This window comes from Sinocyclocheilus rhinocerous, unplaced genomic scaffold, assembly GCF_001515625.1.
Source record: "Sinocyclocheilus rhinocerous isolate Xijiao unplaced genomic scaffold, SAMN03320098_v1.1 scaffold15, whole genome shotgun sequence".
Taxonomy (NCBI): domain Eukaryota; kingdom Metazoa; phylum Chordata; class Actinopteri; order Cypriniformes; family Cyprinidae; genus Sinocyclocheilus; species Sinocyclocheilus rhinocerous.
The window spans coordinates 526589-551343 of NW_015631053.1; the positions used below are offsets into that span (position 1 = coordinate 526589).

The 24755-nt window shown below is 35.4% G+C and overlaps 2 protein-coding genes across 2 annotated transcripts in view; both read right to left on the reverse strand.

The window, feature by feature from the left end:
• smad4a (SMAD family member 4a) overlaps nt 1–16658 on the reverse strand; it is a 25981-nt gene extending 9323 nt beyond the window's left edge. Inside the window, exons 1-9 of the mRNA XM_016554073.1 lie at nt 16339–16658; nt 14917–15254; nt 13175–13349; nt 13062–13091; nt 9772–9981; nt 3423–3548; nt 3176–3283; nt 1612–1662; nt 1355–1538 (exon numbers count right to left, since the gene is read on the reverse strand). Coding sequence (XP_016409559.1) covers nt 1355–1538; nt 1612–1662; nt 3176–3283; nt 3423–3548; nt 9772–9981; nt 13062–13091; nt 13175–13349; nt 14917–15156 — 1124 coding nt within the window. The 5' untranslated portion in view covers nt 15157–15254; nt 16339–16658. The remainder of the gene's footprint in view (nt 1–1354; nt 1539–1611; nt 1663–3175; nt 3284–3422; nt 3549–9771; nt 9982–13061; nt 13092–13174; nt 13350–14916; nt 15255–16338) is intronic.
• Nucleotides 16659–21620: 4962 nt separating this feature from the next.
• On the reverse strand, nt 21621–24388 carry LOC107741368 (bone morphogenetic protein 10). The gene is given in 4 exon segments (XM_074560185.1): nt 21621–21802; nt 21805–22291; nt 23874–24293; nt 24383–24388. Coding segments are annotated over 4 exon segments (1095 nt in total).
• Between the last annotated feature and the right edge of the window lie 367 nt (nt 24389–24755).

Genomic DNA, 24755 nt, shown 5'->3' on the forward strand with positions numbered 1-24755 from the left:
ATAAAACTGCGGGGCAGCGCTAAAAAGTTTGTTCCTGAATGTCTGAGTGCGGCCGCAGCGTGATCTGTGTGAGTGACTGAGCGTGTGTGTGCGTTAGATACAGAAGACAGCGCATTAGTTTAGAACTCTTCAAAAAATTTTTTAATTTTTTAATTTTTTTAACGTTGGAGAGTGTGTTAATTTGTGCAATGATAACCTACCAGCAATGTAAATATGATTTTTAAAAATATATTAGAATAAGTACATTACAATATAAATGTATTAGAACGAGTACATTATTATTTATGAGCTTAAATAATGTAAGTGATTTTTTTTTTATATATTAGAATGAGTACATTACAATATACATTTATTAGAACGAGTACATTATTATTTATGGGCTTAAAAACAAGATGCAAACAATCAGAATATTGTACCTGGTGGGGAGTGCCCAATGTAAACATGAAACATATGCCATTACCTATATTGTACTGTGGTACAGTTATGGAGGCCCTTCATAATGCAGAGGTCAGCTGCCTGCTCTGCCTATAGTTAGAAATGGCACTGCAGTGTTTAATAAACTGCTGTTTTACTAAATTCTTCTGAGGTGAAATTCAGTGCAGTCCCGTATCGTATCGTGGCCTCTGTATCGTATCGTGACTTTGCTGGTGATACACAGCCCTAATCGTGATATTGAGTTGATAATGATAATCATAACTGAATTTGAAACCGGTGAAGATTCACACCCCTATTTTTCAGATGGCTGACAAACGTGACCCTGGAGCACAAAAGCAGTCATAAGTAGCACAGGTATTAATACATTAATACAATAATACATTGTATGGGTCAAAATTATCCATTTTTCTTTTATGCCAAAAATCATTAGGATATTAAGTAAAGATCATGTTCCATGAAGATATTTTGTAAATGTCCTACCATAAATATAACTAAACTTAATTTTTGATTAGTAATATGCATTGCTAAGAACTTCATTTGGACAACTTTAAAGATGATTTTCTCAATATTTAGATTTTTTTGCACCCTCAGATTCCAGATTTTCAAATAGTTGTATCTCAGCCAAATATTGTCCTATCCTAACAAACCATACATCAATGGAAAGCTTATTTATTCAGCTTTCATATGATGCATACATCTCAATATCAAAAAATTTACCCTTATGACTGGTTTTGTGGTCCAGGGTCACATACAGAGATTCCAACTATAAACAAAAAGCACAGAAACTGCAATTTTGGTTAAAATGTTAAGTTGTAAAGATGTATTTGCACAGCAGAAGAAGGAATCGGATGGTGAAGTGCCTGAAGATTCCCACCCCTAATAATAATCAGTTTAATCGTGATGACTGTGTCAGCTGTACCTCGCTCTCTCGATGGCCTCCGTTCTGTGGACGTTGCTGAGCTGGCCGAGGCAGAAGCGATCTCCTCCGGAGGGGTCCACATACCCGTCGACGGTCACGATCGGACAGGACGAGGGAACTTTAAAGGTCTCGCCCACTTGAACGTCCATCTCGAAGTAAGCGATGGAGCACCAGTACTCTGGAGCTGCCCGAGATCAGGGGATCATTAGACATCCGAACACGACTGAAATGAGATCGTAACAGAATGAAACTCTTACCAGGGTGGTTGGATATCTGTGGCTGGAATGTGATTTCGTTGTGAACGGGCCCTGAGGAGAAAACAACACAGATTGAGTCCATGGAGATGCACTGCAAATCGTTTTATTTAAATGGTATCGTGGTGACAAAAGCAGTCATAAGCAGCACAGGTATATTTTGTACATTTCCTACCGTAAATATATCAAAACGTAATTTTTGATTAGTAATATGCATTGCTAAGAACTTCATTTGAACAACTTTAAAGATGATTTTCTCAATATTTAGATTTTTTTGCACCCTCAGATTCCAGATTTTCAAATAGTTGTATCTCAGCCAAATATTGTCCTATCATAACAAACCATACAGCAATGGAAAGATTATTTATTCATATGTATAAATCTCAATTTCATAAAATTGACCCTTATGACTGATTTTGTGCTCCAGGGTCACATACATATATATATATATACAGGGTTTCTGCAGACTTGAACAAGTTAAATTTAAGACTTTTTAAGACCTTTTTAATACCACCTTATATGAAATTTAAGACCTAAACCTGTAATGGAAATACACATTTTATTACATACATATATGTAATATTTAATGTGTATAAATTAAAAAGAAAACAAAATATCAATGCTGTAATAAATGGTATTTATTACTATGATATACAGTGAACTTTTCATGTCAGCAGACAATATTCCATACAAAATATCCCCACAAAATAACTGCATCACTGAGATTTTATTCAAACAATTTATTCTGCAGCAATATTTTCATCAATGTTCTATCAGCTTTTACATACTTAAATCTGCATATTTACCTTTACAAAGGCCTATTTTTAACCTTTTGCGATGTATGCATCATCTTACAAATGTTGAGGGGGAAAATGCATACTTTTCAACATACTTCTCAACTAAATTACCAGTAAGTGACGGTAAGTCACCTAATGAGTGAGTATTGAGACATTCATTCAACTGATTAAGTGTGTTATCATGCTGCTATCTGAAGGACTTTTGTGGACAGCTGACTCCTAAAGTTTTTGATATTCTTCATATTCTGTGTGGTGGTCAGATAAGTTTAAATAGATTTTTACCTTTTATGGGCATTTTATCTTTATAAAGCCATTTTTCTATATGTGTGCATTATCTTTTGAGTCAGATTCTTACATTTAATCAGTGAATTAGAATAAGACCAAAAATAATTAAGACCCATCGAATCCGAATTTAAGACATTTTAAGACTTTTTAAGGCCTTATATTAGGAAAACGTTATTTAAGACATTTTAAGACTTTTTAAGGACCCGCGGACACCCTGTATATATATATATAATTTTTTTTAACAATAATAAGGCCCTATGAATCGTTTTGTTTTTTTCAGAAATTCTGTGCTTTGTATTTTAATTTTACTAAATTGTAATTATTCCTATTATAGTCACTGTGCTTAACGGCAGGCTTCAGATGTGGCGGCACAGCCTCTTGCACCTTCTTCATTATAACATCCAGAAGGCCGGTTGTGAAGCTCTAGACTGGAGCTCAGTGTGTTTCTATGCTATGTTCCGGCTGAGATGAGGTGAGACACTCACAGTAGTGCGCTGGATGTGTCATGGGCGGGTGATGCTGTAGATGGCCGTTCTGATGGTGAGGCACAGTGGGGGTGAAGTTACTGTTCCTCGTCCAGCTGGAGCTGGTGTCTGTGGACAGAAGAGCAGAGAGCGCACGTCTGACACCGGACATCAGGTTTACTCATGCTCTGGATACTGAATGCAGGAGATGCTGAAAAGCTTTCGGACTCTAGGTGGAGCTGCTGGGTGGAGGTTCACTATGGCTTACTGTGATGGTACGTGGAGGGCTGGCCGGGGGGAAAGCCATTCTGCTGTGAGCCCTGCCCCGTCCCAGAGGCAATCTGCAGCAGACCATCGCTGCTGTGGCTTCCTGAGAGAACGCTATTGGGCTGAGCTGGGGAGAGAGGGTGGCATGCACACATCAACACACACAAACCATGAAACACCAGGACTGGGCGGCGTCACCGCAAGCGTGCATCACTGTACGAGCCATTCCATATCATGGCATCAATACGAATCATAATATATAGTGATGCATCAATTCTGCCAACTGAAACTTTATGTTGCACATAAAATCCACATATGCATCTACTGACGACGCTCCAGGAAATCCCTAATATGGACAAATGTATCCAGTTATCACTGTAGCTGAATAAAACGCAGATAGAGAAATTTTAACTGAGGAAGCTTGAAGAAAATAAACATAGGATTGCGACGATATGTGACTCTGGAGCACAAAAGCAGTCATAAGCCGCTGGGGTATATTTGTAGCAATAGCCAACAATACATTGTATGGGTCAAAATTATTAATTTTTCTTTTATGCCAAAAATCATTAGGATATTAAGTAAAGATCATGTTCCTTGAAGATATTTTGTAAATTTCCTACCGTAAATATATCAAAACTTAATTTTTGATTAGTAATATGCATTGCTAAGGACTTCATTTGGACAACTTTAAAGATGATTTTCTCAATATTTTGATTTTTTTTGCACCCTCAGATTCCAGATTATCAAATAATTAAAATATTGTCCTATCCTTACAAACCATACATCAATGGAACGCTTATTTATTCGGCTTTCAGATGATGTATAAATCTCAATTAAAAAAAATTGATCCTGATGACTGGTTTTGTGGTCCAGGGTCACATCAAGCAATCTTGGGTACTTTTATAAGGATAAAGTTTATTTATAATGCAATGCTAATCGACATAGCCTTTATAACTGTATATAATACTATAAAATAGTATGATTTCTGTGATATGAAACCATGTCTGATCAAAGTCATTTCAAACACTCGACTGATGTTATGAAGTTAATTTGGAAAAAAAGCATGTCAATAAATTATATCTTTGTTGGACAACAGGTTTGTAAACAAGCTCATACACATGCAAAACTGTGCTACTGTAGTACATTTATTCTAGGCTTTTGTCGCACTGTACAGCCCTGACCAAACCAGTTCCAGACTGTAGAAGGAGCTCCTCGTTTAGCGATATATTCCTCCTCAATTTCACGCCTTCCGCACGGTCGCACACAGAAACATGTCAACAACTAGGCTTTATCGTTATTATCACGGTAAGACTAATTCTTATCGTGGACTGGTTTTGTGGTCCAGGGTCACATCAAGCAATCTTGGGTACTTTTATAAGGATAAAGTTTATTTATAATGCAATGCTAATCGACATAGCCTTTATAACTGTATATAATACTATAAAATAGTATGATTTCTGTGATATGAAACCATGTCTGATCAAAGTCATTTCAAACACTCGACTGATGTTATGAAGTTAATTTGGAAAAAAAGCATGTCAATAAATTATATCTTTGTTGGACAACAGGTTTGTAAACAAGCTCATACACATGCAAAACTGTGCTACTGTAGTACATTTATTCTAGGCTTTTGTCGCACTGTACAGCCCTGACCAAACCAGTTCCAGACTGTAGAAGGAGCTCCTCGTTTAGCGATATATTCCTCCTCAATTTCACGCCTTCCGCACGGTCGCACACAGAAACATGTCAACAACTAGGCTTTATCGTTATTATCACGGTAAGACTAATTCTTATCGTGGGGAGATTTTTTACCGGTATATCGCAAACGATAAGATATCGGCCATCCCTACTGTACGAGCAATTTCATATGGCATCAATACAAATCATAATATATAGTGATGCATCAAAATTCTGCCAACTGAAACTATTTTGGAGGACCGAAATCAGTGAGGTTTAATTGCATGCACATGACGTGGAGCTACAACAGGTAATCATGTCAGCTGTGTGAACGCTAGGACTGGATTAACAAAATAGATTTGTCATTCTGATGAATCAAGATCTTTTAGCCTGTGCTGTTTTCTGCTGATGCGTGAAAACGTCATTCAACATTAATGGTTGCATGCCTACCATCAAATAATCACATGATTTTTTTTTTTTTACTTTTGATATGAAACAGACTCAGCTTTGTCAATTTTATAATAAAATACAAACAATAAATGTGTTTTTGTTTAATGTGGCGTGACAATCGGTCAAACCAAATTAATGAAATTAATTTAAAACAAATTAAACACTTAAAAGTTGATATAAAAACGTGCAATATTGATTTTATATACAACTACATTTTTGAGTGTTAAATTAAATAAATGTAATTAAAATACATTTGATTCATTAACAGATCATTAAATACATTTTGCATTAGTTTTTTTCTAAATGAAAATGTTTTATTGTTTTAATGTTTTATTTCCATCTTCGGTTTTTGGCTAAACTAAAACTTTGGCTTTCTGCGTTTCCGTAAAAAAATCATTACGGTACATAACTAATAGTTGTAAATGTACAGAAATAAATTTGCACATGCATGTGCACATTTACATATACAGAAAGTTGCTCAACATGTCCCACTCTGTATTTTCGCATTAGTTTATGTCGTTCTCATGTGTAAATAACGTAACAGTATAAACGCTATAGCAGAATGTCTACGGTCACAGCGCCCAGCCCTGTTGCACACCAATGAAGAATGAGACACCTCCACAAACGAGAAAGCTTTTCAGCATGGCCTATGCGTTTAAGGATATGAGCGAGCGACTGTGACGTGTCGTACTTGTGGATCCCACAACGATGCTGGAGAATGCGGAGGTGGAGGCCGAGCTGCTGCCCTCTACTGGCGGGAGCATGGCGGGCGTGTTGAAGGGCTCCGGGGCCACCGGTCGAGAGGGAGGGTGTTGAATCGTCTGCATGTGGCCGTCAGTGCTGGGCAGAGACTGCTGGCCTTCAAAATCATACTCATCCTTCACCATCAGACCCGACGGACCTGAAAACAATTATATAGAGACACACATTACATCACGCCAACATGAGACTGCATCTGAAAAACAGTTTACTTCCATAATGTGTCATGCTCGATTGGATGCTAAAAAAGGTTGCTGATGGTCATTTCAGAGGTGAAGCAAGTTACTACACTTTTATGGCTCTAGGAGAATTCACAACAGTATTAATTTCATAGTTTTCATCAACAACATTTTTCACAGACAAAAACAAGACAATAAACAAAACTAATTGAATAAAAAAAAGTTTTGAATGACAATTTATGACAAAAATCTATTGACCTTTATGTCAATATACCTTTATGAACATATAAAAACAAGACTTAAGTTCTCTTTCACATCTTATTGCACTTGAATGGACAAATGCACACAAAATGATGTCGAAATGTACGTTTTAGTGAGTATTGACATTCAAAATATTAAGAGAAATATAGTAGATATAGTAGCTCAATGCTTAGAAGATCTTGATTAGGTTCAAACTGAAACCAAGCCATTCACACAGAACGCAAATTCAGCGTATTTTTTAGACGAACAAATTCGACTGCTGCACTCGTGTCTCGCACAAGAGATGTATAGAAAGCCATGCAAAGTTAAAACAGTTTAAACGTTTAGAAAACACGTCACGAATTTGTGGAGGTTTATTCCTTTTCATTGCGTCTCTTATGTTTTTAAATTGCAATCTGTGTGATCGGCGATTCGGCTCTTTTTTTTATTTATGCAATGCATAAATATATGATGCCGTTTTGTCATAATTGTTTATGAAATTATATTTGATTTATATATGTTAATTTAGACGTTATGCACATTTTTTTATGGACAGTTATTTCATTGCATTGACAATTTAATACGCTGCATTATTTTGCTCATTGCGCGCTCCTGTGGCCTCGGGAGACGAGCCAAAAGTTTCCTTAAGACCTATTTAATCTGCATATAAAACATAAGAAATGAGATATTTGTTTACATTTTATTTTGTGTTTGACTCTTAAAACAAGAAAAAATGAGTTGTTTGTCTCAATAAATTGGGTAAATTAAAAACACAGTGGTTAAATAAAAAAAAAAAATTCTATTGCACTTTGTTTTAAAAAAGGTTATAAAAAATGTCAATAATTATCGATACCAAACGATATGAAACATTATATCATTGATAAATTTTTTAGCTATATCACCCAGCCCTAGTCGGTTATGCCTTAAATCAACAAACTTTTGGGTATAATGTATATTAGAATATCGTATGCGTGTCAGTAAATTGGATCCATGCATAAAAATGTTTTTAAAAATTAGTGCTGGGCAACGATGAAAAAAATGTTTAAATTGCGATTCATCGCATGATTTTCTGCGATTAATCGCGATTAATCATATTGTTATGCACGATATTCAATAATGAATTCAAAAGTAGTGTATTGTGCACTTTTTTCATTTAAAAAAGTACTGCTATATGAACAAAAGTGCAATAATATTTGGTTTGCAAACACTAAACAAATAAGGTGCTTTTTTACAGCAGTATTCCTTTTACATAGTAGCAGTTAAAATATTTCTTATAAATCTCAACTTATAACATTAATGTAATCAAATTAAATATAAAACCAAAGCAATTTGCTATTGCCAGGGCATTAACGTTTTTATAGAAAATATTTTATAGTTTGTTATAGAAAAACAAGTTATGCTCAGAGTCCAGAGCCTCGATCATAACATTATAACAGGTGCCTTCCGAGTAGAGACCTGCACGATCGCGGGACCCAACGCAACCGAGTGCGGCGCGGTTCAGTTATATATAGATCAGTGAGTGTGAGCGCTAACAGTACTTCTGATACCTGCAGCATGATTGCGTGAACATTTCTGAGCAGCAAGAGTGTTAGATCTGTAAAGCAATATATTGTGAGAGGGCCGTGTGTTACCGCGTCCAACCGCAGAAACTTCCAGTTTCCCATTTATGAAGTCGTGATTACGAGCTCGTTGCATTCTTTTCTGTTAAAAATAACAGTGAACAGTGGTTTGTGAATGTAAGATGCTTAGCCTAAATAATTTAATCGTGAGCGCTTCATGTGAGCACTGCTGCAGTCTTAGGAAAACCCCAAATGCTCTCATTGAGACGTGTGATGACGCTCACCCCAAGCCAGTACTGATCAACATCACACCCTCCTGTGACCCATGGTTTGTCTGCATGTGTATTCAGAGCCAGTGAGCAACGGACTTTCATAATAATAAAAGTCTGCGTTAATGCGCGATAAAATAATTGTCGGTGTTAATCAATTAATGCGTTAACGCAATAATGCTGCGTTAACTTGCCCAGCCCTAAAAAATTAATAAAAAAAAAAAAAGATATATAATATTGGGTCTTAAGAGTGACAGCAGCCTAATAAACCTGCTATATATTTGTGTGTGTGCACATGTATTTGTATGTAAATTAAAAAATGTTTTAAATACATAATAGATATGTATTATATATACAAAACATGTTTTATAACCAAATTTATAATACTGGGTCTTAAAGAGACAGCAGCCTAATAAACCTGCTATATATGTGTGTGTGTGTGTGTGTGTGTGTGTTTGCACATGTATTTGTATGTAAATTAAAAATCGTTTTAAATACATAAGAGATATGTATTATATCTACAACATAACATATGTTTTATAACATAATAATTTATAATATTCGGTCTTAAAGTGACAGCAGACTAATACATTTGCTACAGCCTGTGTCCTTAAAGGGACAGTTCACCCAAAAATTCTGTCATAATTCTCTCTCCCTCATGCTGTTCCAAACCTGTATGAACGACTTTATAGATATTCATAGATACAGTTGCTTGTCCCCATTGACTCCCATAGAATGGAAAAAAACTACTATGGAAGTCCATAGTGACCATCACCTGTTTGGTTACCAATATTCTTCAAAATAACTTCTTTTATGTTTCACAAAAGAGAGAAACTCGTACAGGTTTGGAACAACATGAGGAACAGTACATTTTAATTTTTGGGTGAATTACCCCTTTTAATTTGGATTAATCTCTTCAACAAGGACAAAAACACTCAGAAACCAAGTATTTTTTTCCATAGAGTATCACTCACCAGAGCCAGACAAGAAAGTTGCTCAACATGTCCCACTCTGTATTTTCGCATTAGTTTATGTTTCTCTGTCGTTCTCATGTATAAATAACGTAACAGTATAAACGCTATAGCAGAATGTCTACGGTCACAGCGCCCAGCCCTGTTGCACACCAATGAAGAATGAGACACCTCCACAAACGAGAAAGCTTTTCAGCATGGCCTATGCGTTTAAGGATATGAGCGAGCGACTGTGACGTGTCGTACTTGTGGATCCCACAACGATGCTGGAGAATGCGGAGGTGGAGGCCGAGCTGCTGCCCTCTACTGGCGGGAGCATGGCGGGCGTGTTGAAGGGCTCCGGGGCCACCGGTCGAGAGGGAGGGTGTTGAATCGTCTGCATGTGGCCGTCTGTGCTCGGCAGAGACTGCTGGCCTTCAAAATCATACTCATCCTTCACCATCAGACCCGACGGACCTGAAAACAATTATATAGAGACACACATTACATCACGCCAACATGAGACTGCATCTGAAAAACAGTTTACTTCCATAATGTGTCATGCTCGATTGGATGCTAAAAAAGGTTGCTGATGGTCATTTCAGAGGTGAAGCAAGTTACTACACTTTTATGGCTCTAGGAGAATTCACAACAGTATTAATTTCATAGTTTTCATCAACAACATTTTTCACAGACAAAAACAAGACAATAAACAAAACTAATTGAATAAAAAAAAGTTTTGAATGACAATTTATGACAAAAATCTATTGACCTTTATGTCAATATACCTTTATGAACATATAAAAACAAGACTTAAGTTCTCTTTCACATCTTATTGCACTTGAATGGACAAATGCACACAAAATGATGTCGAAATGTACGTTTTAGTGAGTATTGACATTCAAAATATTAAGAGAAATATAGTAGATATAGTAGCTCAATGCTTAGAAGATCTTGATTAGGTTCAAACTGAAACCAAGCCATTCACACAGAACGCAAATTCAGCGTATTTTTTAGACGAACAAATTCGACTGCTGCACTCGTGTCTCGCACAAGAGATGTATAGAAAGCCATGCAAAGTTAAAACAGTTTAAACGTTTAGAAAACACGTCACGAATTTGTGGAGGTTTATTCCTTTTCATTGCGTCTCTTATGTTTTTAAATTGCAATCTGTGTGATCGGCGATTCGGCTCTTTTTTTTATTTATGCAATGCATAAATATATGATGCCGTTTTGTCATAATTGTTTATGAAATTATATTTGATTTATATATGTTAATTTAGACGTTATGCACATTTTTTTATGGACAGTTATTTCATTGCATTGACAATTTAATACGCTGCATTATTTTGCTCATTGCGCGCTCCTGTGGCCTCGGGAGACGAGCCAAAAGTTTCCTTAAGACCTATTTAATCTGCATATAAAACATAAGAAATGAGATATTTGTTTACATTTTATTTTGTGTTTGACTGTTAAAACAAGAAAAAATTAGTTGTTTGTCTCAATAAATTGGGTAAATTAAAAACACAGTGGTTAAATTTAAAAAAAAATTTTATTTCACTTTGTTTTAAAAAAGGTTATAAAAAATGTCAATAATTATCGATACCAAACGATATGAAACATTATATCATTGATAAATTTTTTAGCTATATCACCCAGCCCTAGTCGGTTATGCCTTAAATCAACAAACTTTTGGGTATAATGTATATTAGAATATCGTATGCGTGTCAGTAAATTGGATCCATGCATAAAAATGTTTTTAAAAATTAGTGCTGGGCAACGATGAAAAAAATGTTTAAATTGCGATTCATCGCATGATTTTCTGCGATTAATCGCGATTAATCATATTGTTATGCACGATATTCAATAATGAATTCAAAAGTAGTGTATTGTGCACTTTTTTCATTTAAAAAAGTACTGCTATATGAACAAAAGTGCAATAATATTTGGTTTGCAAACACTAAACAAATAAGGTGCTTTTTTACAGCAGTATTCCTTTTACATAGTAGCAGTTAAAATATTTCTTATAAATCTCAACTTATAACATTAATGTAATCAAATTAAATATAAAACCAAAGCAATTTGCTATTGCCAGGGCATTAACGTTTTTATAGAAAATATTTTATAGTTTGTTATAGAAAAACAAGTTATGCTCAGAGTCCAGAGCCTCGATCATAACATTATAACAGGTGCCTTCCGAGTAGAGACCTGCACGATCGCGGGACCCAACGCAACCGAGTGCGGCGCGGTTCAGTTATATATAGATCAGTGAGTGTGAGCGCTAACAGTACTTCTGATACCTGCAGCATGATTGCGTGAACATTTCTGAGCAGCAAGAGTGTTAGATCTGTAAAGCAATATATTGTGAGAGGGCCGTGTGTTACCGCGTCCAACCGCAGAAACTTCCAGTTTCCCATTTATGAAGTCGTGATTACGAGCTCGTTGCATTCTTTTCTGTTAAAAATAACAGTGAACAGTGGTTTGTGAATGTAAGATGCTTAGCCTAAATAATTTAATCGTGAGCGCTTCATGTGAGCACTGCTGCAGTCTTAGGAAAACCCCAAATGCTCTCATTGAGACGTGTGATGACGCTCACCCCAAGCCAGTACTGATCAACATCACACCCTCCTGTGACCCATGGTTTGTCTGCATGTGTATTCAGAGCCAGTGAGCAACGGACTTTCATAATAATAAAAGTCTGCGTTAATGCGCGATAAAATAATTGTCGGTGTTAATCAATTAATGCGGTAACGCAATAATAACGCGTTAACTTGGCCAGCCCTAAAAAATTAATTAAAAAAAAAAATTATATATAATATTGGGTCTTAAGAGTGACAGCAGCCTAATAAACCTGCTATATATTTGTGTGTGTGCACATGTATTTGTATGTAAATTAAAAAATGTTTTAAATACATAATAGATATGTATTATATATACAAAACATATGTTTTATAACCAAATTTATAATATTGGGTCTTAAAGAGACAGCAGCCTAATAAACCTGCTATATATGTGTGTGTGTGTGTGTGTGTGTGTGTTTGCACATGTATTTGTATGTAAATTAAAAATCGTTTTAAATACATAAGAGATATGTATTATATCTACAACATAACATATGTTTTATAACATAATAATTTATAATATTCGGTCTTAAAGTGACAGCAGACTAATACATTTGCTACAGCCTGTGTCCTTAAAGGGACAGTTCACCCAAAAATTCTGTCATAATTCTCTCTCCCTCATGCTGTTCCAAACCTGTATGAACGACTTTATAGATATTCATAGATACAGTTGCTTGTCCCCATTGACTCCCATAGAATGGAAAAAAACTACTATGGAAGTCCATAGTGACAATCACCTGTTTGGTTACCAATATTCTTCAAAATAACTTCTTTTATGTTTCACAAAAGAGAGAAACTCGTACAGGTTTGGAACAACATGAGGAACAGTACATTTTAATTTTTGGGTGAATTACCCCTTTTAATTTGGATTAATCTCTTCAACAAGGACAAAAACACTCAGAAACCAAGTATTTTTTTCCATAGAGTATCACTCACCAGAGCCAGACAGTGTAAGGCCAGATAAATCTAGAAGAAAACACATGATAGTTGAATTAAATCGAGGCCATAATGAATGAGCTTTACGCTATTAAAACAAACATGAAACGAACCGATTCCTGGAGACACGACTCTCTCGTAATGGTAAGGGTTCACACACACGCTGTCACACTTCAGGTCAAAGGCAAACTGGCAGTACTTGACTTGTTTCAACTCGTTCTTGTGAAGGTCCGGCCATCGCCATAACCGTGCATAAATGACATGTGGGAATCCTTTACGACCAGCCACCTGAAGGCAGAAGAGCGTTACAGGAACAGCCATTTAGAATGACATACCAGTAGGGGTGTGCGATATTGACACAAAATGATATCTCGAAATATTCTGAGATTTTATGGATAACGATAATTGGACTATATTTTGATATCTTAAGTACTACTGTGGACAGCGGACTCCTAAAGTTTTTGATATTCTTCATATTCTGTGTGATGGTCAGTTCACAGCTGTGATAGAAATTAATCTTTTCCAATAAGTTTAAATTGATTTTTGCCTTTTATGGGCATTTTTACCTTTATAAAGCCATTTTTTCAGTACTTGACTTGTTTCAACTCGTTCTTGTGAAGGTCCGGCCATCGCCATAACCGTGCATAAATGACATGTGGGAATCCTTTACGACCAGCCACCTGAAGGCAGAAGAGCGTTACAGGAACAGCCATTTAGAATGACATACCAGTAGGGGTGTGCGATATTGACACAAAATTATATCTCGATATATTCTGAGATTTTATGGATAACAATAATTGGACTATATTTTGATATCTTAAGGACTACTGTGGACAGCAGACTCCTAAAGTTTTTGATATTCTTCATATTCTGTGTGATGGTCAGTTCACAGCTGTGATAGAAATTAATCTTCTCCAATAAGTTTAAATTGATTTTTACCTTTATAAAGCCATTTTTTATAAAAGTGTGCATCATCTTTTGAGTCAAATTCTTACATTTCATCAGTGAATTAGAATAATAAGACATTTGGGCTGTTACCAGGCAAATTAAATCAGTATCAACAAAATTCATCTTTGCAATGCAGAGGAAACACAGAAGCTGCGTCTGAAGAGGTGTTTAGATGTGTTTACACACTGTTTAATGCAGGACATGAATGCATTTAACCTGCAGTTACAAATGCATAAATAATGTTTTGATATATTAAACATAAAATTCTGAATACTGATATTTGACATTAATTAAAAACGGCAGTAGGTGGCAGCAAGTCACTGTTAATAAGCGAGTCATTGTGATTCAAACGAATCATTTAAACAGTTGATTCATTCAGGAACGAATCACCGCCATGTTGCTATGAGACGCAAAACAGCCTTGTGGCTGTGTTTGGAATTATTTTTGTTGTCGAAATAGAGCAAAAACAGGCAATATGGTGTCTAAAACTTAAGTCTTCTTGTTTATTGAACTGTTGTATAAAATCAGTATCACATTTGTAATCGAGCTGATGTTTGGATTAAAAAAACAGAACTCTTCGTGTCATATTGATTAACTATATGAACCGATATAAATATTTCTGCCTCCATATCTTGATTTTTGTGATCATTCTAAATGCATTTTAATAGACTGAATCATGCAGTGAAAGAACGCACTCTAAATTCGCACGCGCACTAGTCTAACCTACTAGACTTCATAATGTATGCATGCACTCTGTAGGTGTTTTGTTTGGTTTTTGCGACATACTCGATAATGTCAAATCGCACATCGTTAAAACAACAATTACAATATATATCGCACACCTCCTACGTAACACACACACACACACAGATACAATCTGAAGAGTGTGGAAGCAGTCCTGTCGCACCTGCAGCCTGCCGTCTAGCGTTCTCTGTATGGTCACACATTTGCTGGGATGAGCGCCGTTGGTGGTGATGGCGGTGATGAGCGAATCCAGCTCGTCTTTCTTCTCCTTCAGTTTCTTCACCAGACTCTCAATGGCCCGCTTGGCGAAGGTCTCGCTCTCGCCGCCCTGTCTGTGACACATCAGACTGTGCACGATGCTCAGACAGGCGTCGTTACTGGTGGGTGTGTTTGTGATGGACATCCTGCGCTGGTTATCGGCCTCAGAGAGGCTCCCGTGTGCCGCTAATAACTCGTTTCAGCAAAACACTGGCGCCAGTGAAGGGTCCATCCAAACGGCCCCTGCGGATGGATTGAGATTGATAATGTTAACGAGTGATTGAGGGGTTTCCCTCAATCATATTGCATGCTTTTATAGAAAAAAAATATCTGAAATGAGTTGATATTATGGAAACCTGTTTCCGCCACCACGGGATAAAAAATAAAAAAGGTAATTGCAACTTTATATTTCACAATTCTGCCTTTTTTTTCATGCAATTCAAAGTTTATCTCTCGCAATTCTGCCTTTTTTCCTTGCAACTGCGAGTTTGCATCTTGGAATTCGGACTACTTTTCTCAGCACCGTTAGAAAAACTCACAATTGAGAGTTACAAGTTCAGTTCTGAGGAACAAAGTTCAACTCACAATTCTAACATATTCTCAAGAGTTTGTATCATGCAATTCTCACTTTATAACTCACACAATTGTGAAAAAAGAAGTCAGAATTGTTAGATAAAGTCACAACTAGCTTTTTTTTATTTTTAATTCAGTGGCTGCAACAAGCTACCATCATATATGTATATGGAAAACACGTGTGTGTGTGTGTGTCTATATATATATATATGTATGTGTGTGTGGAAAAAAACAAAAAACGTATATATAATATAAAGACACATTATATATTAAAATGTAAATAAAATATGTAAAAATACTAATGTAAAATGTACAATTATAATACATTAAAAATGTACACATTATTTATATTAAAAGCATTATATCATATAAAAATGCGATTTATATTACGTCAGAACATCAATTTCATATTCGGATATTGGTTTTAGTAAAGCTAACACCTGAAGGTGTTTAAAGCAAATATAAGCACCTAAATAAATCTCTAGAGCTGAAGTGAACGAGTTTAAAAAGCGTCTCACACCACAATAATCCTTCACACACTTGATTTCAGACAAGCTGCGAAGACTTATAAAGGTGAGCAGAACTCATGAATGTGATGAGTGATGAGCTGAAGTGAATGTAAACAACGTGAGATCCGCGTGTTAGCATAACATGCTAATGCTAGCACACAAGCGGCTGTTGATTCAGATTTTAACTTATGATATAGATAAATAAAACACATTTAAATGTGGAAATTTGTATTGAAATGACATACCTGTTATGTCTCCTGTGAATGAATCTCTTTATCTGTCCAGTTTTGGTGGTTTTGATGTGAATCTTGTTAGCGGCTAACCGCGCGTAACTCACTTCAGCCGGACTACGCGTTCCGCTGATATCTACAACGATTTAAAGCGACTACAGACTTTTGAGCGAGAACTCGGTTAGACGTGATTTGGCACAATATATTATTAAGAGGAGGGCAAAAGCAGTCACTGCGCTCAACAAAAACAAACAATGTTGCCGCGACGGTCTCGACGCACCACCTCACGCCCTGCTGCGCAATATGGAGAACTGCGCATGCGCACTGCACTGAGTCCGGCTGCGCCTCAAAACACACCGAGCTGACTGTGTATACACACACCTATATGTATGTATACACCTGTTTGGGCATCAGCGGCACATTCCAAGTCAGCGAGATTTTTGTCAACATTTGGCACATATACTGTCATGTATAAAGACCCAATTAATACTGTAAAACTGCATCTCTATATTCATCCTCTGTGTCCTCCTAATGTGTAAATTTATTACATACATGGTGTAATAAACGTGTAAACGTATTACATACGATACGCACGCACTCCGAAGACCCGATCCGAATCAAAAGATTCACAAACCCTTTCCCAAATAAAACGATTCGCGATACACGCTTTGAAGTTCCGTGGAAAAATAAAACTCACTATATTAGGAAATCTGTAATAATGAACCCAACAAAACAGGGGGGACTGGATTTTGTAGATTTTACTACCTTAAATAATACTTTTAAAACTAATTGGCATAAGAATTTCCTTAAAAATCCCTCCTCACTTTGCAATATTATCCCAAATTATATTTTCTCTAAAGTTGGTGGCCTGAATTTCCTATTACTTTGTAATTATAATGTTTTAAAAATCCCTATCAAACTTTCTAATTTCCATAAGCAGATGCTCTTGGCCTGGTCCTTAATTTACAAACACAACTTTTCTCCGCACAGATATTATTTATGGAACAATAAGGATATTCTTTATTTCCATAAGTGCTCTTGGCCTGGTCCTTAATTTACAAACACAACTTTTCTCCGCACAGATATTATTTATGGAACAATAAGGATATTCTTTACAAGAATAAATCACTTTTCTTTGACAACTGGTTCGAAAACAATCTTCTTTTAGTTGGATAGCTTTTTAACTCACATGGCGGACTTTACAACTACTCTGATTTCTTACAGAAATATAATATTCCTGTATCTGCTGATGAATATGCTGTTGTTTTCAATGCCATTCCCTCTGGTGTGTGTTTTCTGTTGCAAGGTACTACACTTCCTTGGCCATGCACTTACACTCTGAATTTAACCGACACAATGATCGGAAGTGTTTGCTTTTCTACAGATCAACAAAAAAATTACTATAAAATTAGAGCTCTTTTTCAGAGAGAGATAACAACTATTCCTTACATAATACCTTATTGGAACAGCATTGTGGAGAATATAGCTTGGGAGAAAATATGGACCTTGCCTCATAGATATCTGCTTACCAATAAAGTAAAAGAAATAACATTTAAGTTGATTCACGAGCACTTCGAAACAGTGAATCATTTTGCGACGCATGGTTTAACTGATTCGGAGTTTCGAAAAGCTCAGTTTCCTCCCTCACTAAGCGCTTTTTAAAATCATTTGATACATTTTTTTAAATTGTATTAATAATATAGGTATATGATTATTCATTTAATCCAACATTTTGTTTATTTTTTACTTAGGCTATATAATAGGCATCTTTATTATTTATTATATTTATTTCAATCACATTTATGAATGTGTCATTCATTATTTATTGCTTTAAATTCAATTTATTTTAATCGATTTTTCGTTTCATTCAAATTTATTTAGAATGTGTCCTTTGCAAAACAAAAATGTTTAAAAATAAGGTGATAATATAACTCAAAAATGAATAATTTATAATAAAAATAATAATAATACTTTAAACAATTGTATTTATTCATTTAAATATTTTATTTTGGTCCAATTTTTTATTTATTTATTTTTCTAATTTATGTAATTTTATTTCTTAAAATCAATATATTTTTTAATATGTGTTACTTACTATTTGCTAATAAAAATTAAGGCTCGTCGGTCAAGATTAAATGCATTTCTTGTCAGATTTAACACTGCAAGAAAAAAACAACAACATAGAAAAATGGAAAAATGTATTGTAATGTTGTACCAGGATGTTATCTGTTGAGTTTATGGACATTTTCTTTAACCATATATATATATATATATATATAAAACATCTTCATGCAATAAATGAAAAACTGATATTTTCTGATTGCAGTCGAGAGCATTATAAATAGACTACGTTCTCTTCGGTCCTTGGGTTGCCAGGTATTCATTCCTAGAATCAACACACATTAGTAAAATAATGTATGTTAATTTTTCTTTGTCTACAGATACATTATATAAGTAGCCCAAAAAATGCAGCCCGTGCAAAACAGTGACAACATTCACATTTAGAAGATATAAGCATTCAAAGCTTGCAGTTCGTCACTTCCGCCAAAACAGCTCAACGATTTTTTTGACGTCACATCGTACTTCAGCTTCTCATCAAACTTTCTGTCCACACATAGAGTAACGCTGCGTGTTTCTAAGCATTTCAGGGGATCTTTAAAAATAAAGTTTCCAAAAGGTTTTTTTTTGTTTTTGTTTTGTTTTGCAGTAAATGAACCATTTTTGGTTCCTCAAAGAACCTTTCAGTGATCAGAAACACTTTTAACAGCATTCTAATAATCTAAAGAACCACTATAAAGAACCTGTTGTGCAATGGAAAGGTTTCATGGATGTTAAAGATTCTTCAGTGGAACCATCGATGCCAATAAAGAACCTTATTTTTAAGGTGATCACTGAAAGGTTCTTTGAGGAACCAAAAATGACTCTTTCATTGCGTCGCTGTGAAAATAACACAAAGCAATGCATAATATGGTTACACTAGACTGGGCCGCATTTTGACGGATTTAGTCCCATTTTAATTTCGATGGCAGGAGGAAACGAAGGCATGGTTGGAGACCGTTGCTGTTGGCGCTCAGGAATCTGACACAGCTCTTGGAGTGAGGTCTCATCCCGAGTGAGGGGTCGAACACATCTGGCTTTTTCACACCTCCTTATCACCGCTGTGCGAGAGAACGTAGCTGTGTCACGCACGGCATGTGGCCATCAGGGCCTCGAATATTCACACTCGTTTAGTTACAGTCGGCGCTATTTGACTGTACTGGCATCTGCATGACTCTTACACACTCTTAACCAAGGCTTTTTTGGCAACGATGCCATAGAAGAACGTTTTTGGTTTCCCCCATCAAAAAGAAAAAAAAAGTTAAATATAAATGTTTTTGAAATTTAAAATATTTAGTTTCAACCTTCATAAACCAAAATGTGACTCTGCAGCACAAAAGCAGTGTTAAGTCGCTGGGGTATATTTGTAGCAATAGCCAAAAATACATTGTATGAGTCAAAATTATAAATTTTGTGCTCCAGGGTCATATGTATTTTAAATTGTATTTCAGGGGCAAGAAAATACATGTCCAATCTTACAGTAGCCTACATTTAGGCTAAATGTAAACCTGGATGGAAAAGCCAAGTATGCTATAGACAACAAACACTGTAAAAATGATACGATCAATAAGGCACCACATATTTTTCCATTATCTTTAACTTTTCAAGTTATATATGAATTACGTCAGTTCAATATAATTTAAGTTAAAATCACTTGCACAGCCAATTTGATTATACTTATGAACTTTAGGTATGTAGAATTTTTTGACAGTGAATAAAGCTTTTTCTTGGATTGAAATCATTTTAAATGCTTTTAAAATATATATTTATATATTTTTTTAAATATACAAAAATGTGCTAATAAATAAATGTATTTAAAAAATATATATATTTTTTTTTTTTTGTACATCGTGAAAAATATTTAAAAGTATTTTATTTGAAAATATTTTGTTTTGCCACTTGGCCAAAGAAACTTTCAGTGACATATTTGTTTTGTTTAGAGTGAAGAATATTTGAATAATCTAAAGAACCTTCATTGGCTCCACAGATGTTAAAGATTCTTCATGGAATCATCAATGCTAATGAAGAACCTTTATTTTTAAGAGTGTAGCAGAAAAAGGTTCTTTAAATTTTTTAATGTTCTTCAAACTAAGAAAAAGGCATTTAAGCATTGCACTAAAAGGTTCTTTGGGGAACCAGAAATGGTTCTTCTATGCTGTTGCTGCAAAAACACCCCATTGGAGCCTTTATTTTATTATTATAAAGAACCTTTATCTACTATTATAAAGAACCATGAATGCAACGATCAAACTAAGCAGCATAACACTGTTATTTCAGCAGGTTTAGTTTCAACTTCACTCATAATAAGTGACAATATTAAACACCTAAATGCAGTGTGTTGTACATCACAACAGAAAACAGACAAATTTACAACTAATAAATATACTAGTGCTGTCAAACGATTAATCGCATACAAAATAAAAGTTTTTGTTTGCATAATATATGTGTGTGTGCTGTGTATATTTATTATGTATATATAAGTACACACACATAAAGTATATATTTTGAAAATATTTACATGTCTATATTTATATTCATATAATTTATTTTATGTATAAATATATTTAATATATAAACATAACATGTTTTTTCTGAAATATATACATGCATGTGTGTATTTATATATGCATAATAAATATATGTGACCACAAAACCAGTCATAAGGGTCGATTTTTTAAAATTAAGATTTATGCATCATCTGAAATCTGAATAAATGCGCTTTCCATTGATGTATGGTTTGTTAGGATCGGACAATATTTGAAAGTCTGGAATCTGAGGGTGCAAAAAAATCTAAATATTGAGAAAATCATCTTTAAAGTTGTTCAAATGAAGTTCTTAGCAATGCATATTACTAATCAAACATTAAGTTTTGATATATTTACGGTAGGAGATTTACTAAATATCTTCATGGAACATGATCTTTACTTAATATCCTAATGATTTTTGGCATAAAAGAAAAATGGATAATTTTGACCCATACAATGTATTGTTGGCTATTGCTACAAATTTTTTGTATGCTATGTTTTGTGCTCCAGGGTCACATATACAGTACACATACATATATTATGCAAACAAAAACTTCTATTTTGGATGCGATTAATCACTAAAACATACATGAGGCTTAAATAAAATGCTGTTAGAGGCGCTAAGATACCAGATGTTCAGTTCACGAAGCAGCACTTTTTTGGAGTCTCTTCCGACTATCTGCATCCGCATTCCTTGACCACCATGCCCTCGTATTTATTATTCAACACCACGACGCCGTGCTCGTTCTCGAACAGCAGGGAGATGGGCTTGAGCTCGGTGGGAACGCAGCAGGCCTGCGCCGCTCTCTGAGGACTCTTCAGATTGAGCAGCGTCTGGACTATAGCGTGTCCAGTTCCTGAGCCAGAGGATAATTGCATGCGCCGCGGCAGGTGAACGCATGATAACCGGACGGAGCCAAGACGAACGAGTCCCAGCCGATGTCTTTAAAATCCACGTACATCTCGGCTTTCCTGCAGTCTTCTGTTTTAGCGCTGCGCTGGACTCTCGGCCCGTCGTCGTAGATCAGGTTCGAGCGCGTTTGGGTTAACAGCGTCTCGTGCTCTTTCCTTTCGAGTTGATGGATTTCACTCGAGTTGTCTGAGAAGACGATCAGCGCAGGCTCGTGCTTTCCATCCGGATTCCTGTCGATGTCCAGATCTACGTTCGTGTTCCTAAACGCTTGCAGGTTTTCGATCCGAACCTCCAGTCTGGGGGTCACAGCACGGATCTTCCTCCAATGCTGGACTGTGCTGGTCATGTCGAACACCTCCCAGCCGCTCTCCCTGCGATGCACGTGCTTCGACGCCAGCGGATCTCTCTCGCAGCGTGCGTCGAAAACGCTCAGCTTCCAGCCCAATTATCATTTAAAATGTTCAAATAGATCTAATAATAAATAGTAATAAAAATATATTTATTAAAATAATAATTTTAAATAATTTTCATAAATTTTTTATTTAAAGAATTGTTAAATAATTCTAATATAAAAATAAAAAAATTATTATTATTATATTAAAATTATAATTTAAAATAATTATTTAAAAAAGTAATTTAAAGAATTGTTAAATAATTCAAATAATAATAATATCATATTTAATAATGTAGTGGTAGTAGTAATAATAATAATAATGTTTTAAGAATGTTTAATATCATATTTAAAAAGTAATATAATCATAATAATATCATATTTAGTAAAATAATAACAATAAATAAATATTTATTTTTATCTAAATAACGGTTAAGTAATTATAGTAATACTAATAAAAACATTAAATAATATCAAATTTCTTAAAATAATAATAATTCAAAATAATAGCTATTCTTTAAAATATTTATTTGTAATAGTAATTTCATAAGTTATTCTAATTACTGAAAAAGTACAAAGCCATGAAAAAAGGACAGAACTCTGATCTCTAGTGTTCAAATTCAAGACACAATATATACAACATTCAACAATAAAGAATAAATAAATAAATCACAATTAATGAACTTTGCAACACTGACACTAAATTTGAACTGAGTTCAACAAAGTTGAACTGAATTGAGTTGAATAATGACACGGTTGTCTTCTGTAGAGCTGCTTTACAGCTGAATTTGAATGTTACATAATCGATTAATTTACAAACATTAACAGTTATTTTCCTGTTTATTCATGCTTTCAGACAATCTGTGTTCAAAGCGCTATAGATATAAATGTGACAAAGATTGCTAAAAGTTCTTTGAATGTTTTCTGTCCTTTTTTTATCTTTCTTTCTTTATTTGAACGTATAACTATGATTGCCTGGTGTGTTTTTTTTCTTCATCTGAATTAATGTATGGTTGTATGTTACATGTGTCCCTGCAGCACAAAAGCAGTCTTAAGTCGCTGGGGTATATTTGTAGCAATAGCCAACAATACATTGTATGGGTCAAAATTATTGATTTTTCTTTTATGCCAAAAATCATTAGGATATTAAGTAAAGATCATGTTCCATGAAGATATTTTGTAAATTTCCTACCGTAAATATATCAAAACTTAATGTTTGATTAGTAATATGCATTGCTAAGAACTTCATTTGAACAACTTTAAAGATGATTTTCTCAATATTTAGATTTTTTTGCACCCTCAGATTCCAGATTTTCAAATAGTTGTATCTCAGCCAAATATTGTCCGATCCTAACAAACCATACATCAATGGAAAGCTTATTTATTCAGCTTTCAGATGATGCATAAATCTCAATTTCAAGAAATTTACCCTTATGACTGGTTTTGTGCTCCAGGGTCACAATTGTAGATATGTGTAAATCTATATTATTTATAGAATGTTACTATATTGACGTTATTGTTACTTTCTGTCTGACCTAAGATAAAGCAAATAAAAGCAAAAGCAAAAAAAGTTATTTCAATGGATTCCTTTGCTTTTTGTAATTAATATTCACCAAAAACAAACAAACAGAGCGTCCTCACCTTCATTCCTGAAGCTCCTGACGATGTTGGCTGACGGCGCGGCGCTGCGGTCGCTGGTGAATCGCTCGTACAGTTCCAGCATGTACTCCGGCGGTTCAGTGCGGGGCCCCTGATCCGGCAGAAACTGATCCAGAACCTCCTGCATGTCCACTTCATCCACAACACCTGCAGCGGAGCGGCGCTCCTCGGGAGGACCGCAGCGAGCCGAAGTCGGCAGGAGGACGCAGAAGCTCAGGACACAAACACACCCGGCTCCAGAAAGCCCAGAAACAGGCATGACTGCGCTCTGAGACGTGAGGGTCTGGGACACCTGCGCAGGTCCGTCCGTCTCTCGTCGGCCTGAGAGCTCGATGTGGTGCCAGAGGAAAACAGCCTCGTCCTTGTGGATCTCGTGATGGACACACTACAGTGTCGACCCGCTTGTGCTGACAAGTTTGGAGATGCTGCCACTCGGTCTGTGGGCCCTTCATAGTGTGTCTGGGTTCCTCACACTCCCATGCACGCCTTTCTCAGACGTCCAGCTCAAACCTATGCGCTTGGTACATTCTAGGGCTGCACAATTAATCGAATTTCTAATCGCGATTACAATTACGGAATGCTACAATTACGTAATCATTCAAAGTCCACTTATGTTATTCTGTGTGCTTAAGATGCTTTTTTTTCTTTCTACGTGTCATCTTAAGGGTTTTTCCATTGTATAACACTATAATACCGTTTATTTTTTTACTTTTTTATAATTTAAAGAAGAAACCAATCCGATGTTTAGTTGACTTTTGAGGCTTAATACTATAGAAAAGCACTAAAGGTTTCTCAGTTCGAGTGTTTTCAGCTTGTTTATTTCATGTAAAAATACGGCATGCAGTTG